Source organism: Filicampus tigris, chromosome 10 (assembly GCF_054856515.1).
Source record: "Filicampus tigris isolate MCC_2025a chromosome 10, RoL_Ftig_1.0, whole genome shotgun sequence".
NCBI lineage: Eukaryota > Metazoa > Chordata > Actinopteri > Syngnathiformes > Syngnathidae > Filicampus > Filicampus tigris.
In genome coordinates this window covers 23,408,284-23,420,537 of record NC_141226.1, presented here as the reverse complement: position 1 = coordinate 23,420,537, position 12,254 = coordinate 23,408,284, and the positions used below count along the sequence as shown (strand labels likewise).

Sequence of the window (12,254 nt, the reverse complement as noted above, 5' to 3'; positions counted from 1 at the left end):
CTCCGGTCTTCGAATAAAAGTTATTTTTTTTCTAATGCTCCTATTAAAAAAAGTGGCTTACATTGTTATATGTAATATGTAATACTTTTCCTTGTGTTATTTGACGGTTTATTGCGCACAACGTACGGCTTTTATACCGTTTTTTTTTTTTTTTACTAACCATGGAAACCTAAGTCATGGTGTGGAATAAAAATAAAGACAAATTAAAAACATTTGCTTTTGGATACATTGTCAGATTTTATTGGACAGAACGGTCACCAGGGCAACAAATATGAAGAAGTGGACAGCGGAAAGGTAAACACCAGGGGGAGACATCACCTCTACATCACACTGCAGGGAGAGGAGCCGGATTATCCAACACATCTTTCTATAGAGTTCCATCGAAAACTGGAAGAAGATGTTTTAGTGCTTCAGATACATTTAGGAAGATTTGTTTTTTTCCTTAAAAAAAAATGGGGGCGGAGGGGGGGGCGTTCACCAAATACCGAGCTCATCAAGTCTGTCTGGAATGTCCTCTTCTTCCTGGCTGAAACGCAGCTCAGTCATTTTAGAGCGCAGTTGAAGTGGTCAACAATATAAGGGGGTCGGGGGGGTGGGGGGGTTCATTTTTGAAGGGTGGACTACTCATACACAAGAACTATACCAAGATTCATGTGAAACCACAACAGCTACACGTCATCTTACCAGAGAAAGGAATTCTTAAAGTTAAAGTGGTGCGGGACTAATTTAAGTCCTTTTTTGTCGAGTGGTAGCAGAACAATAACACTGAATGAACACAATGAAGCCCCCGTGGTGCACTTGCCATCGCGCCAGATTTACTCATCACTACGAGATATACGATACAATAGTTCACATTTTGCATATATCTGTGCATTATGCCATATTTACTTTTTATTTTATTTTTTTAACTATGTAAAGTCAATCTCCAACACCAAGATAGACGGTGGGCGTATAAGAGAAGCGCTAAGAATAAATGGGAGCAGGGACAAAGAGGAACTCAGAAATTCAGTAAGAGAACGTGTAAGATGGCGACGTTCCACTTCAGCAGCGCGTCTCGTAGATGCCCGAGCGGCCGATGTAGCGCACCCATTTGATCACGTCGTGGTCACTGTAGTTGAGCTTGGACTCAAACACCTTCAAGTAGCGCACCTTGAGGCCGGACGGAGCGAACGGCACCTGCGGAGGAGACATCAAATCAAGGCGTGCTCGCGAATCCCAACAACAAGTGCAAATCTGTGTACCATTTATTCTTTCCATTTTCAATTGACAATCAAAATGCAACACGGGAAAAACAAATGACTTGAGGAAGCAGTAAACAGGCTGCCAGCAAAAGGTGAGTGACATCTAGATCATGTCACATCCGGAGTCCATTCGTGAGGAGGCTGGTGAAAGTGCAAACTGAAAATTGTTCACATTGTATAGACGTTTACTAGTACCTGGGGGTTGTTTTAAAAAAAATAAAATAAAATAAATTAAAAAAAAAAAGGCACTTTCATTCCAATATATTTAATGTCTAATTTATGTAATAAAATAACAAGTCGTAGTCTCGCGTTGTTACATTTTCTGTGCGGTCATAGACCAGTTAAAAAAAGGGCTTAGTTTCCGAATAACTACTGATTACTTAGCTCACTGATGTTCTTCTCAGCAAGATGTGTGCTCATATCCTGCAGTTATAATAGTCCGTCTGGTCATGGCTCAGTTAGCCACATTAGCCCGCTAGCATTGGCAACAGCCGTTTGTGGCGCTTAATATGCGCAGATAAATGCGTGTTGTTAGCTATTTGCATATTGAAGGGGGTGGGGCGATATTATATTAGGGGGCGTCATACTCTGGAAATGACGGTACATGCGTGCGTGCTGACCTCAAAGTTCATGGAGATGGGGGGTCGAGCCCATTTCTTCTTGTCGTTGGTCGGCAACAGCTCGATCTCAGCGCTGATCTGAGACTCCTTCATTCCTGCCATGCGTTTGATCCTACACAGGAAAACAGCAACTTGCTTATAACCCGCAACAGATCTTATGAGAGAAGACTCAGAGATCTTGACAAAAAATGTGTGTGTGTGTGACTCACTTCCAGACAATGGCATTCTCACTGGCCTTGTACTTGGCTTTGCCCTTCATGCAAATCACCTGCACACCGCTGGTGTTGAGGGGCGTTGGAATGCGGACCTGAACGCAAAGTACCGTGGAGATGAACACATTTTTAACATACAAGGAACCAGACTTAACCTCAGGCCAGTGGCCTCGGTTTTCCACAAAGTTACATTCCCGTACAGTGGCACCTTGACTTACCATTTCAAATTTCCCTATTGAAATGGCATTGATGTTTTCCAGCCGCCCAAAATAAACGTACATTTCAAATTAAAAAATTGTTTTGTTTTTTTTCCCTAATCTAATCTAAGATAATCTAAGCGGTTGTAATTCTATTTTACAGTTTTATAGTTTGACAGTAAACTTGAATTGAGGGTGGCAATAACTTGAGGGCCTCTTCTTTTTTTCTTTTTTTAAAGTTAAAGATTTTTTTACTCATCTGACTCTGCCACGTCTAGTGCTCATTGTATGTTCCTTTGCTCACGAAAGGTTAAGAAACACAGCAACCTTGTCACCCGCTTGTGTGACTTCTCACCTCGATCTTCTGGGCCAAAAGTGATGGTTTGAAGTTGGACTTGATGACCACCTTCACCTCCAGCTTGGTGCGGCCAACCTCGCGGACCAGAGGGATGACGCGGAACGGCAGGATGATGTCCTTGGTGGTGCGATACCTGCGGGCGGTTGACGAGAAGTGGCGTCAACCATCAACCATAGCGTTCGTAATGAGCGCTTTCAAATGACTTCATAACATAACTTGGTTCTTCATTGAAGGGTTCTTTCTCTTTTTCACAGATTTCAATCACACTCACAAGTCTCGGGGAAAATCCCTATTTTCCCGACGTCTTTGCAAACTGTGCAAGTTATTTATTTCCCAAGATTGATTACTGACCTCATGAGCTCGTACTCTCCGTCGGGGGGGATGAAGCTGATGCTACGCTCCGAGTCGAATTTGCTGAGGCGCACGCACTGGTGGAAGGTGCAGTCGTCAATGGCGATGGACTGCTTCCCGCTGGCAGACAGAACAGCGTCAGTGTACACACACCCCCGTAACATTGAGCTCAAGTGCTCGGCGATACAAGCGCTAAACTGCCTACTATGAAGTCACACGGACACACACACACACACACACAGACAGACAGACAGACAGACAGAGACGACTGCTGGCTCCAAGACATAAACAATGGCACGAGGTTATTAATGGCGTTGAACCACAGAGCCTGTTAGGTGCATGTGTGGACGGTTGAAAAGTCGAGCAGGGAGGTAGGTGGCGCTCAAAAACAAACCAAATGTTGAAACAAACGAGGAAACAAAAACACAAGGCAGCAGAGGCATTGATAGGGTGTGTTGAATTGCTTCGTGAGAGAGGTGGCATCAGTGCATGAGATGCATGTATGAGACGTGTAGTGAGGTCCAGAGGTTTTTGGACAGTGACTGGTTGATTTTATACACCACGACATGGAATTCCTTCATCGATTTGAAATAGGGCTGTGAATGTACATGTGCACTTGAAGTGCTTTTTTAAAAAAATATATATATCTATAAGTCATTTGAATGGCAATGTTGTTGATTTCGATATCAAACTGCATCTTTTTCACAATTATATGTCAGGGACATGAATTTATTAGCCTGTTCTGTGATTTTCATGTCACGTCATGTCTCATGCAAATGTGCGAGTGTCATCACTGCCCCATATACTGCTGGGGTTTACCATGACAACTTGGGGCAGAGCTACGAGGGTTGCATGTTGAGAGTAAACCCGAGGCTATTTAAAAAAAAAAAAAAAAGCCCTAGAAAAACTGCATGGCTATCAGATGCCAATCGTGTTAGAAAATGCTGATCTATAATTATGTCCCGTTTAATTCAAAATGTTTCACAATAATGACATTTACCAATAGGAATTTTTTATGGAGAGTTCCTCCATTTTTAGGGGCTCAAAACTATTTGGGAAAAGTGACGTGGCGGTAATTGTTTTATTAAAGTTGGCCTGTCAAGGCATATTCAGGGAATAAAATCGCAATTTGGTCTCAACACAGTGTTACAAAAACATGCTTGTATTTATTTACAATTATGTCAATCGTCCATATACCATTTGACCCCTGATGTCAATGGAGTTTAAGTAAATTGGCTATAACCTGCAACGATTCATCGATTGATTTATCAAATGAATTGACAATCATTTTCGATCATTTTTGGGGGAAAACTTACATTTGAAATGTGTCTGTTTAAGAATAAACGGTTGGAATTTAAACCGGATTCATCGACAAACGAATTAGAAGATGAATCACTTAAAATAATCATTAGTTGCAGCCCTACTCTTAAACGTACAACTATATATTCTTTTGTCTATAAAGAAGACTTTCACTTGATTCAACCACCCCCCAAATCCACTCCAGTGAAGTCAAAGGCAAAATGATAAAAAGGTCCTGTCACTGCCCAAATACATCAGGAACCGATCCTGTATGCGAGTGTGTGTTTGTGTTAGTGAGGACTCATGTCTGTACAGTACCTTCCTCCCCCTAAATCACTGAGGTACAGCACATAGAAAAGAAAGACAGGGACAGAAAGAAGAAATGCAGCAAAATAAAAAAAATTTCAAAAAAAGAAAAAAAAGAAAGGGGGGAAAAAAAAAAATCCAAATAAATAGAACATTTTGCCTTGTTAAAGACTGAACAAGACAACACACAGACATACAGGGTGACTGTCCTTTTTTCCTTTTTTGTCAGGTCGTTGAAAAGCAAATAAGGCCGAGTGCAACCTCCTGCGTCGCTCACCTCTTCCCGGCATCGTCGGACGCTCCGCCTTTGCCCTGCTTGTCGATGACGATCTTGTCATTCATGCCGAATTTGCACTCCGGCATTCCGCTCAGGTAGCTCTTCATCACCACTCGGCCGGACACGTGGGCGCTCAGGACCTGACCTGAACAACAATAAGTTGCATGTCCTCAACTACTTCATGTTTGAGTATACATTAACCATATGCTACGAGGGTGGCTCGAGTCGAAATAAGTCATGCTTTGAGAGGGATGTCTGGATTTTTTTTTTTTATGACAAAAGTCGACGGCACGAACGCGTGTTCAACTAATCCAATGAAACGAACCTTGTGGCGACATGAGCAGGTTGACGCTCTCCAACACATCCAGGAAGAGTTCGTTGCGGCGATACTTGATGCCCTCGCGACGCCAGCCGATCTGACCCGTCACCTGGCTGGTGATTTGAGACTGCTCCTCTTTTGTCTGGGGGCAGCGGCACACGGCTCATCAGTAACCGACAAAGCCGGCGGGACTCGCACAAAAGGCAAGATGGAAATGAGAGCAGCTGGTTGTGTGCTACAGCTGGCGAGGTGCAACATGCAAAAGTATATTAGTTGGGTTTTTTTTTTTATTACCTGGTGCTGAAGCAGGAAGCAGTCATCGGGAACAGATGTGGATTCAATGTATAAAAAGAAAAAAAAAAGTTCTTTAATCACACTTGACAAACACTAGCCACAGAGAAAAAAAGAAACACACACACATGGATAATATTGATTGAAAAGCTTTACGTTATGCCTGAAAGTAAAACATTGTTGCATCACAAGCTCTATAGATTTTATTTTACTTTTTTTTTTTTTTTAAGAGTCAACTTATTGCTAAAAAAAAAACCTCAGCATAATATGGCGTTAGCACCAACTCTGACATGAGTTGAGGAGCTTCATTCAGACAACACAAACGCTTTTCCACTTTCTTGTGGCATCTTGATGCCGAGGAACTATGTTGACGTACGTGGAGCTTCGTTTGGACAAAAGCAATGCTTCACCGCAGTATTTTAAGAGAAACCAACGAATGAGCCGGATCCCAAATCAGTTTGGCTCCAAAATACACACACGAATGAGCTAACATTTTCAAAGTTCACTGAGGACACTGACCTGTCCCTTAATGCCCTGCTGAGTGATGAAGGTCTTCAGAGCTCCAGTTTCTGAGTTCTGAGGGTAGCCAAAGTCCAGAATTTCTGCGTGAACAAACACAAAACGGAACCAGGTAAGAGATAAGATGGTTGATTTGGGGGGGGGGGGACAAAATGCGTCCGACTCTGGCGATTTCTCCTGTAACGGACTTCTTACCGTCGAGCAGCTCGTAGATGAGCACAAAGTTGTTCTTGATGTTCTCCTCGCTGATCTTGCCAAAGTAGGCCGTCATGACGTCGCACATCTTGTACAGGAACTCGAACACCATGGCGGCGTTGACGTTCTGCTTGGTGACGGCCGCCAGCCAGATGTTGGAGCGCTTCACGTGGAAGAAGCTGGTGCGGGCGATGTTGGTCACCGGCGAGCGGACCTGCTGCCGTGCGTGGATCACGTTCACACGGAACGCGTCCACTGCGTTGCGTCTGCAATGCGAGGGAGACGGGAACGCGTGAAACTCATCTTGCATTACCCACAAACATTGTTCTAGGAGGCTTTTCCTGACTTTTTTTTTTTTGCTTTCCATCAGAGGCTTGACCGTTTTCAAACGGTTAATAATTCCTTTCACCTTGTCAAAGGCCTCAAGCCTCCAGAATGAGGCAGATGAAAATCAGCCCCACCCCCATGACTCACCGTACGTTTGGTGTTCTTTTGCTGGTGAGCAGTGTTGCGTTTGCGCCAACAAAGATTACGGCTAAAAAGTTGAACCTTGGTTTCAGCTAATGGCAAATTCTCCCAAAGGGGTGGGAAAATGTGTTCCAGCTACAAATAGCAGTCAGCGGCTGCGTCCAAATGTCCGCCCTTACCCCCTTACATCTCATTCGCTATATAGACCCGCTCTATATGGTAGCCGATACGCTTGTGCTCATATGTTTACTTATACTCCTCGGGTATATAAACGTTGAGCAACCACATTATTTGGTTATTTTTACTTCCCCTTTTTGAAAAAACGACATTTTTAACTGAGTAGTACTGGTTATCGGCCACTTTAATGGTGAAAAAGTTTCGAAATGACTTATCTTGGTCTCATATTTCCTTATATCACAAAAATCTTGCATTTGAAAAGGGGTGTGTAGACTTTTTATATCCATGTATTTCCTTGACACCAATTACAGGCAGGGCTTTGTCGGATAGTTCCAAAAGAGTACAAAAAAAATGCAACTAGATTACCTGGGTTTACATTCCACAGAAAAAGAAGAGTAAACCACAAATATGTGGGGAATTAGTGTTCAACGAAAAACTGCTTTTGCGTCGACTTCGCTGCATCAGGAGGGACAGAGCGCAATGGCAACTTGATCTTACTTTTAATTCTCCATATCCCAATGAACAAAAAGGCAAAGCACGGACTCAAATGGTCCGTCATATCCCATGCGTAGACTTCATGCCAATGCACTGGTAGCGCTTTTCTGTGTATATTTTGCTTGGCTCCTTTCCATCAGTCTGTATTGGTTGGATTTTTTTCATGGCAGGTGACTCATGCTTAAAGAATGTTTCTGGTGAAATGCACCGGCATGCAAGTTCAGGTTGTGGTAGGAGGGTCGAGGGTCTACTTGGTTTATGGCCATGAGAGGGAAAAGGTGTGGGGGGGTGGGGGTTGGGTCCATGCTTGTTAGGTATGAGTTTCTCTTACCTATTCCTACATGGGCCAATATGGACAGATGGAGGAAAATGGTGATAGAGAGGAAAAGAGGATGAAGAGTGGCAAAAATGCACAAGACACATTTTTGTGCATGACGTACACAGACACACATGGTGTTGATCGTGATGTCATACGAGAGCAATTTAGCAACATCAATGGGTCTTGCGGCAAAGTGGCACCAAATGAGGAGGAGGATTTTCTCTGTGCGCTTGATGAAAACCAATTGTGACTGCGTTGGATGACACAGGACCAAACATTAACTCAGTCGATGCCAGACATTTTCAGACCCTCTTTTACCATAACGTTTGAAAAAATATATAAATAAATTCCTGGGATTGATTGGCTGGACTGAGCAAGTAAATTCGTCAATGGCAGTGAATGAGTTAAGAAAGCGCCTACGTGGGACGTACTCTCACTCTCTCTCTCTTTTTCCCCCCCCCTCGAACATGCCACGAAATACAGTATATAAGAATAACTTGTGGGGAGGGAAAAAAGCAAAATGAAGACCTACAAATAAATTTGAAAAAACACAGCAAAACAGTTCGAAATAATCAATACAACATAGGTAATTACTTACATGCTTAGACTATAGGAGGAAGTATAAACCTATCTATTGCTATCCCCCGTATTTATTTCATTATTAGTATACCCCAGTATTTAGGAATATTCATATCTACCTAATACCTACACATTAAGTATAATACTATACACAATAATATTCAAATTTACAATTACACGTTTTGTAACAATACCGATTACCGATATGTGATTATCCATAACATTTGATTCATTTGCACTGTATCACTAAATCCTCAATATAATAGTTCCGATGTTCATTTTAATAAATGATACATTTGAAACACTTTTTTTTCCCCCATAACGGTGAACTATTCATATTTATATAGTACTTGTACTTCGCAGTATTATAACTTTCTCTTATCTATAAAACCGAAATGATAGTACTATGTACAGTCATGCTACAGCTAATCCCAAACTCTGTGCTTAACCCAGATCCTCCCCTTCTCAATACGTTAACACATTTTTTTTTTTTCATATTTATTTTTTAACTGATTGATGGGTGGGCATTGTTGAAGTTCCCCATTGAGTCTGTTCCATTTTTTCACCTCATAGACAGAAACACAAAAACTTCTGGTTTGTGTGGTTTCCAAATCTGACATTATGGACATTTGTCATTGCTCTTTTTTTTTTTGCGGTAAATACAATGGTTGATCAAATTCCAAGCAACGGACTTACCCTATATCATCTCGGTAGACCCGAGAGATGAGGACCTCCCCCTTGTGGTTGTAGATGAACAATCCTCCGATCATTATGGCTGCTCCTCAGACCCAACAGGCCATGATGAAACCAAACTCTGCCTGAGGACACGCGGACGCGGACGCGGACACACACACACACACACACACACACACACCCACACACACACACACGTGCGCACGCACATAAACGGGCAATGGAGGGAGGAAGGAAAGGGGAGGGAGGAAAGAGTGGAGGGGGGGTGATGAAGAAGTGAAAGCAGGCGTTAGTGACCATCATTACAGAGAGTCATTTGTCCCTATAAACACACACACACACACACGCACACACAATCTTAAATGCTCGCCGAATAGACCATGTAGCTGCACCACTACTGTGCATTGTCCATGTCCTCATTTTGTCCTCACTAGCAAGACAATTCAGATTAAAAAATTAAGACCGTCATTCTAGTGGTTTGCCCTAGTTGTTCTGCTAGAGCTGCACAATCATTCTACTCGTGTCCAGAAATGTCAGACAGAAATGGGAAAAACATCACTAGGAAGAGTGTCGTTATACTAGCGCACTGAATTGTGTTACTAGGGAGGACAAAGAGCGTAATCGGACATAGACAATTCAGCGCACTAGTAGTTATTGCTACGACTTTTGCACCCTAGTTCTACTAGTAAAAAAATATTAGACAGTAGGGGTGCAATGATTAATCGATTATTTTCAAAACAACTCATCAGCTATCAAACGAATCAACTACCACAACTGTTGTGATAATCAAGCAATCATTTAGAGACCTTGCTTAACTTAAAATTGTCCAAATCCACAGAATTTCAGTCTCAACACTAAGTAACCTTAGATTTCTGCAGTCCACCGTGAAATCAAACTGATTATCGTTTTGTTTAATCAAGGCAAGACATTTGCAAACATCTGATTTTATTTTGGAAAAATATGATCAACATTTTCCCCCAATTTTCTGATATGTTACGGGTGCATCGCACATAAATGCATGACCGAATTTGAGGCTAGTTAAACATTTGATTTGTGCTACACAATGATGGCCAATTTCGCCTCAGTGACACCTTGTTTACTTCCTCTGTGAGATTAACACCAGATTAGCAGTAAACAGTGTGGAGCACGGTGACACCAACCAGATTGTGGTGTCGAATAGACACTTGGCTACGATTAGTCTTGTAGACGCTGAAATAAAGTCAACTAAAATGCAAACAAACAACAATATTTTCACAATTTGTCGGTGTAAATCATTCACATAATATATCAAGCAACGTCAAATTATGTGGGTTACATCTTAAAACCTGATTGAAGATTCTGGAAAAGCAAAGACCAAGGGCATGCTTGGAATTCCTGCAGGACGGAGCCCGTTCAAATAAAACGCGGCCATTCGACAAACAACACGACAACACCATAGTCCCCTAAAATGTTCAAAGATTTCTCTGCGGAACTATTGCAGCGTCGTGGCTGAAGAAGCCTGCGATGACATGTCACGACTCGACTTCGGTGGTCCCCATATCGGCCCAAATCAAGATGTCTGCTTATTCGGCCCATTTCCTCACGTTTATTAATGTTTCATATATCGGTTCTCGTTTCCACGCCGACTACGGAATTGCAGCTGTATTCGGAACATTTGGGGGAAAAATGTATCGGGTTATTACGCGAAATGTAGGCCTGACCTTCATCTTAGATCAAAGTGATGGATGAGAAAAACCCGAGAATGAGAGTCTTAGCTAGCTAATTTAGTTTAGGACAGCGGTCACGCTGAACACCTACCGTAAAGCCAATTCCGGTTCCAAGAAAATAAAACAGTGACAAGAACAAGGGCCTTCTAATACTCGTGTGTGTGATCATAATACCGATGAAGTGAGGATACGTGGTTTTGAAAATGGATGAGCGAGTGATTAAAATGTGAAATATCACATTACACCGCGGCCCACAAGACGCGAACACTTTTAATTTGATAGGGAAACACCTCCGCAGTTCCTTTACACCCTCGTTACTATCGGCTAACTTGCCTCACGCTAGCAGCGCGGCAGCTAACCTTGCTAACATTAGCACGACTCAGAAATGATAACCGTCTCACCGGGTATCCTCAAATTTCTCGACAAAAATCACTCATTCCCATTCGACAGGCAACACCTCCATGTCGATTGCGGTGAACTTACCCTCGTTCTTTGACGGACGCCACCAGTCAGTCCCCCCGCTCGGCCTCCGCTTCTGGCTTGAAGTGGTAGGTTCCCGGTTCACACAGCCGCTAGTTGGGTTTCTTCCTAGTGGAGCAGCAGATATGTCAGCTGACCCGCACCCGCGTTTGGCCGAGGCAGGAAAAGGCGCGGCTGCTGCGACGAGTACAACCGCACCCAGGCCTGGCCACGATAAACTGCAAACCGCGCCGGTCAACGTTATTCTACAAAACTCGCGATTTTTATTGTTAACGTTTTCGCCAATCCCCCCCCCCCCCCCCACACACACACACACACGCACACAACCAATTTTTCAACCGATCCAAACCATTCCAATGATTTACAACATAATTACAACATACAATCCATAATTCAGCGTTTAACCCCCCATCCGCCCAATTTCCATACTTCTCACGACAAATTCCACACATTTTAGATTTAGTTTTTATGTTTATCCAGGGACGGCACTACACCGGTGATAGGGGGCGTTCTAACATTATCTAGAATTACTGCCAAAATGCATAATTTTCCCACATTGCCTCAACTGATATACTGTATTTGACATTTACCACTTCCTTCCACATCTTGTCCTATTCAAACTTTCCAATTAAGAAAGGTTCAATTAATTCACAAAATCTTTGTAATTATTTTCAAAATTCTATTGTTTATGTCCCAAATTATACCGGTAGTCAGATTATCTCAAATTTTGTGAAGACAATATAAGGAGGTGCAATATCCCAGCTTTGTTTTAAATGCCTGAAATTCATTTTATTTTGTGTAACAGTGGAATGTATGATTTTGTTTTTTTTTAATCCAAAAAGCAATGCTTTTGTGTGTACCCGCACTGTCATTCATGCAAGCTAACAAACAGATCGTCCTTTGGGGACTTGGGAAATATGTTAATATTATCTGGGTGTTCTTTGTTTTCGTTTAACCTGCAGAAACCATCAATCTCAATCATTCTAAAAGTGTGGGTATGAGTACTACTAGTTGTACACGGGTTCCCTCTGTGGTAAGCAACTTTGTTTTCAAATATTTATTCAGGCAAAATCGTCATTTAACTTGCATTTTCATTTTCAGTGTAGATATGTGTTGAACTGCACATTCCTACATTTCGTTATACTGTAAATC

At 42.3% G+C, this 12,254-nt stretch overlaps 1 protein-coding gene across 1 annotated transcript; it reads right to left on the bottom strand.

Annotated features, from left to right (window-relative positions):
• Positions 1 to 212: 212 nt before the first annotated feature.
• LOC147141426 (AP-2 complex subunit mu-A) lies at positions 213 to 11,348 on the bottom strand. Its single transcript, XM_086043171.1, has 13 exons — positions 11,106 to 11,348; positions 8,920 to 9,041; positions 6,186 to 6,451; positions 5,991 to 6,073; positions 5,475 to 5,480; positions 5,187 to 5,322; positions 4,862 to 5,006; positions 4,597 to 4,614; positions 2,980 to 3,099; positions 2,626 to 2,761; positions 2,071 to 2,168; positions 1,862 to 1,973; positions 213 to 1,176 (listed from the first exon to the last, which is right to left on the bottom strand). Exons 2-13 carry the CDS (start codon positions 8,991 to 8,993, stop codon positions 1,042 to 1,044), a joined length of 1,329 nt encoding a protein of 442 aa, XP_085899297.1. The 5' UTR covers positions 8,994 to 9,041; positions 11,106 to 11,348; the 3' UTR covers positions 213 to 1,041.
• Between the last annotated feature and the right edge of the window lie 906 nt (positions 11,349 to 12,254).

Excerpts from the sequence above, each read along its gene's own strand:
- LOC147141426 (XM_086043171.1), bottom strand. The coding sequence starts at position 8,993 with ATGATCGGAGGATTGTTCATCTACAACCACAAGGGGGAGGTCCTCATC. Across the intron at positions 6,452-8,919 it reads GTCTACCGAGATGATATAGG|ACGCAACGCAGTGGACGCGT; the intron begins GTAAGTCCGTTG and ends CTCGCATTGCAG. Across the intron at positions 6,074-6,185 it reads CATCTACGAGCTGCTCGACG|AAATTCTGGACTTTGGCTAC; the intron begins GTAAGAAGTCCG and ends TTGTTCACGCAG.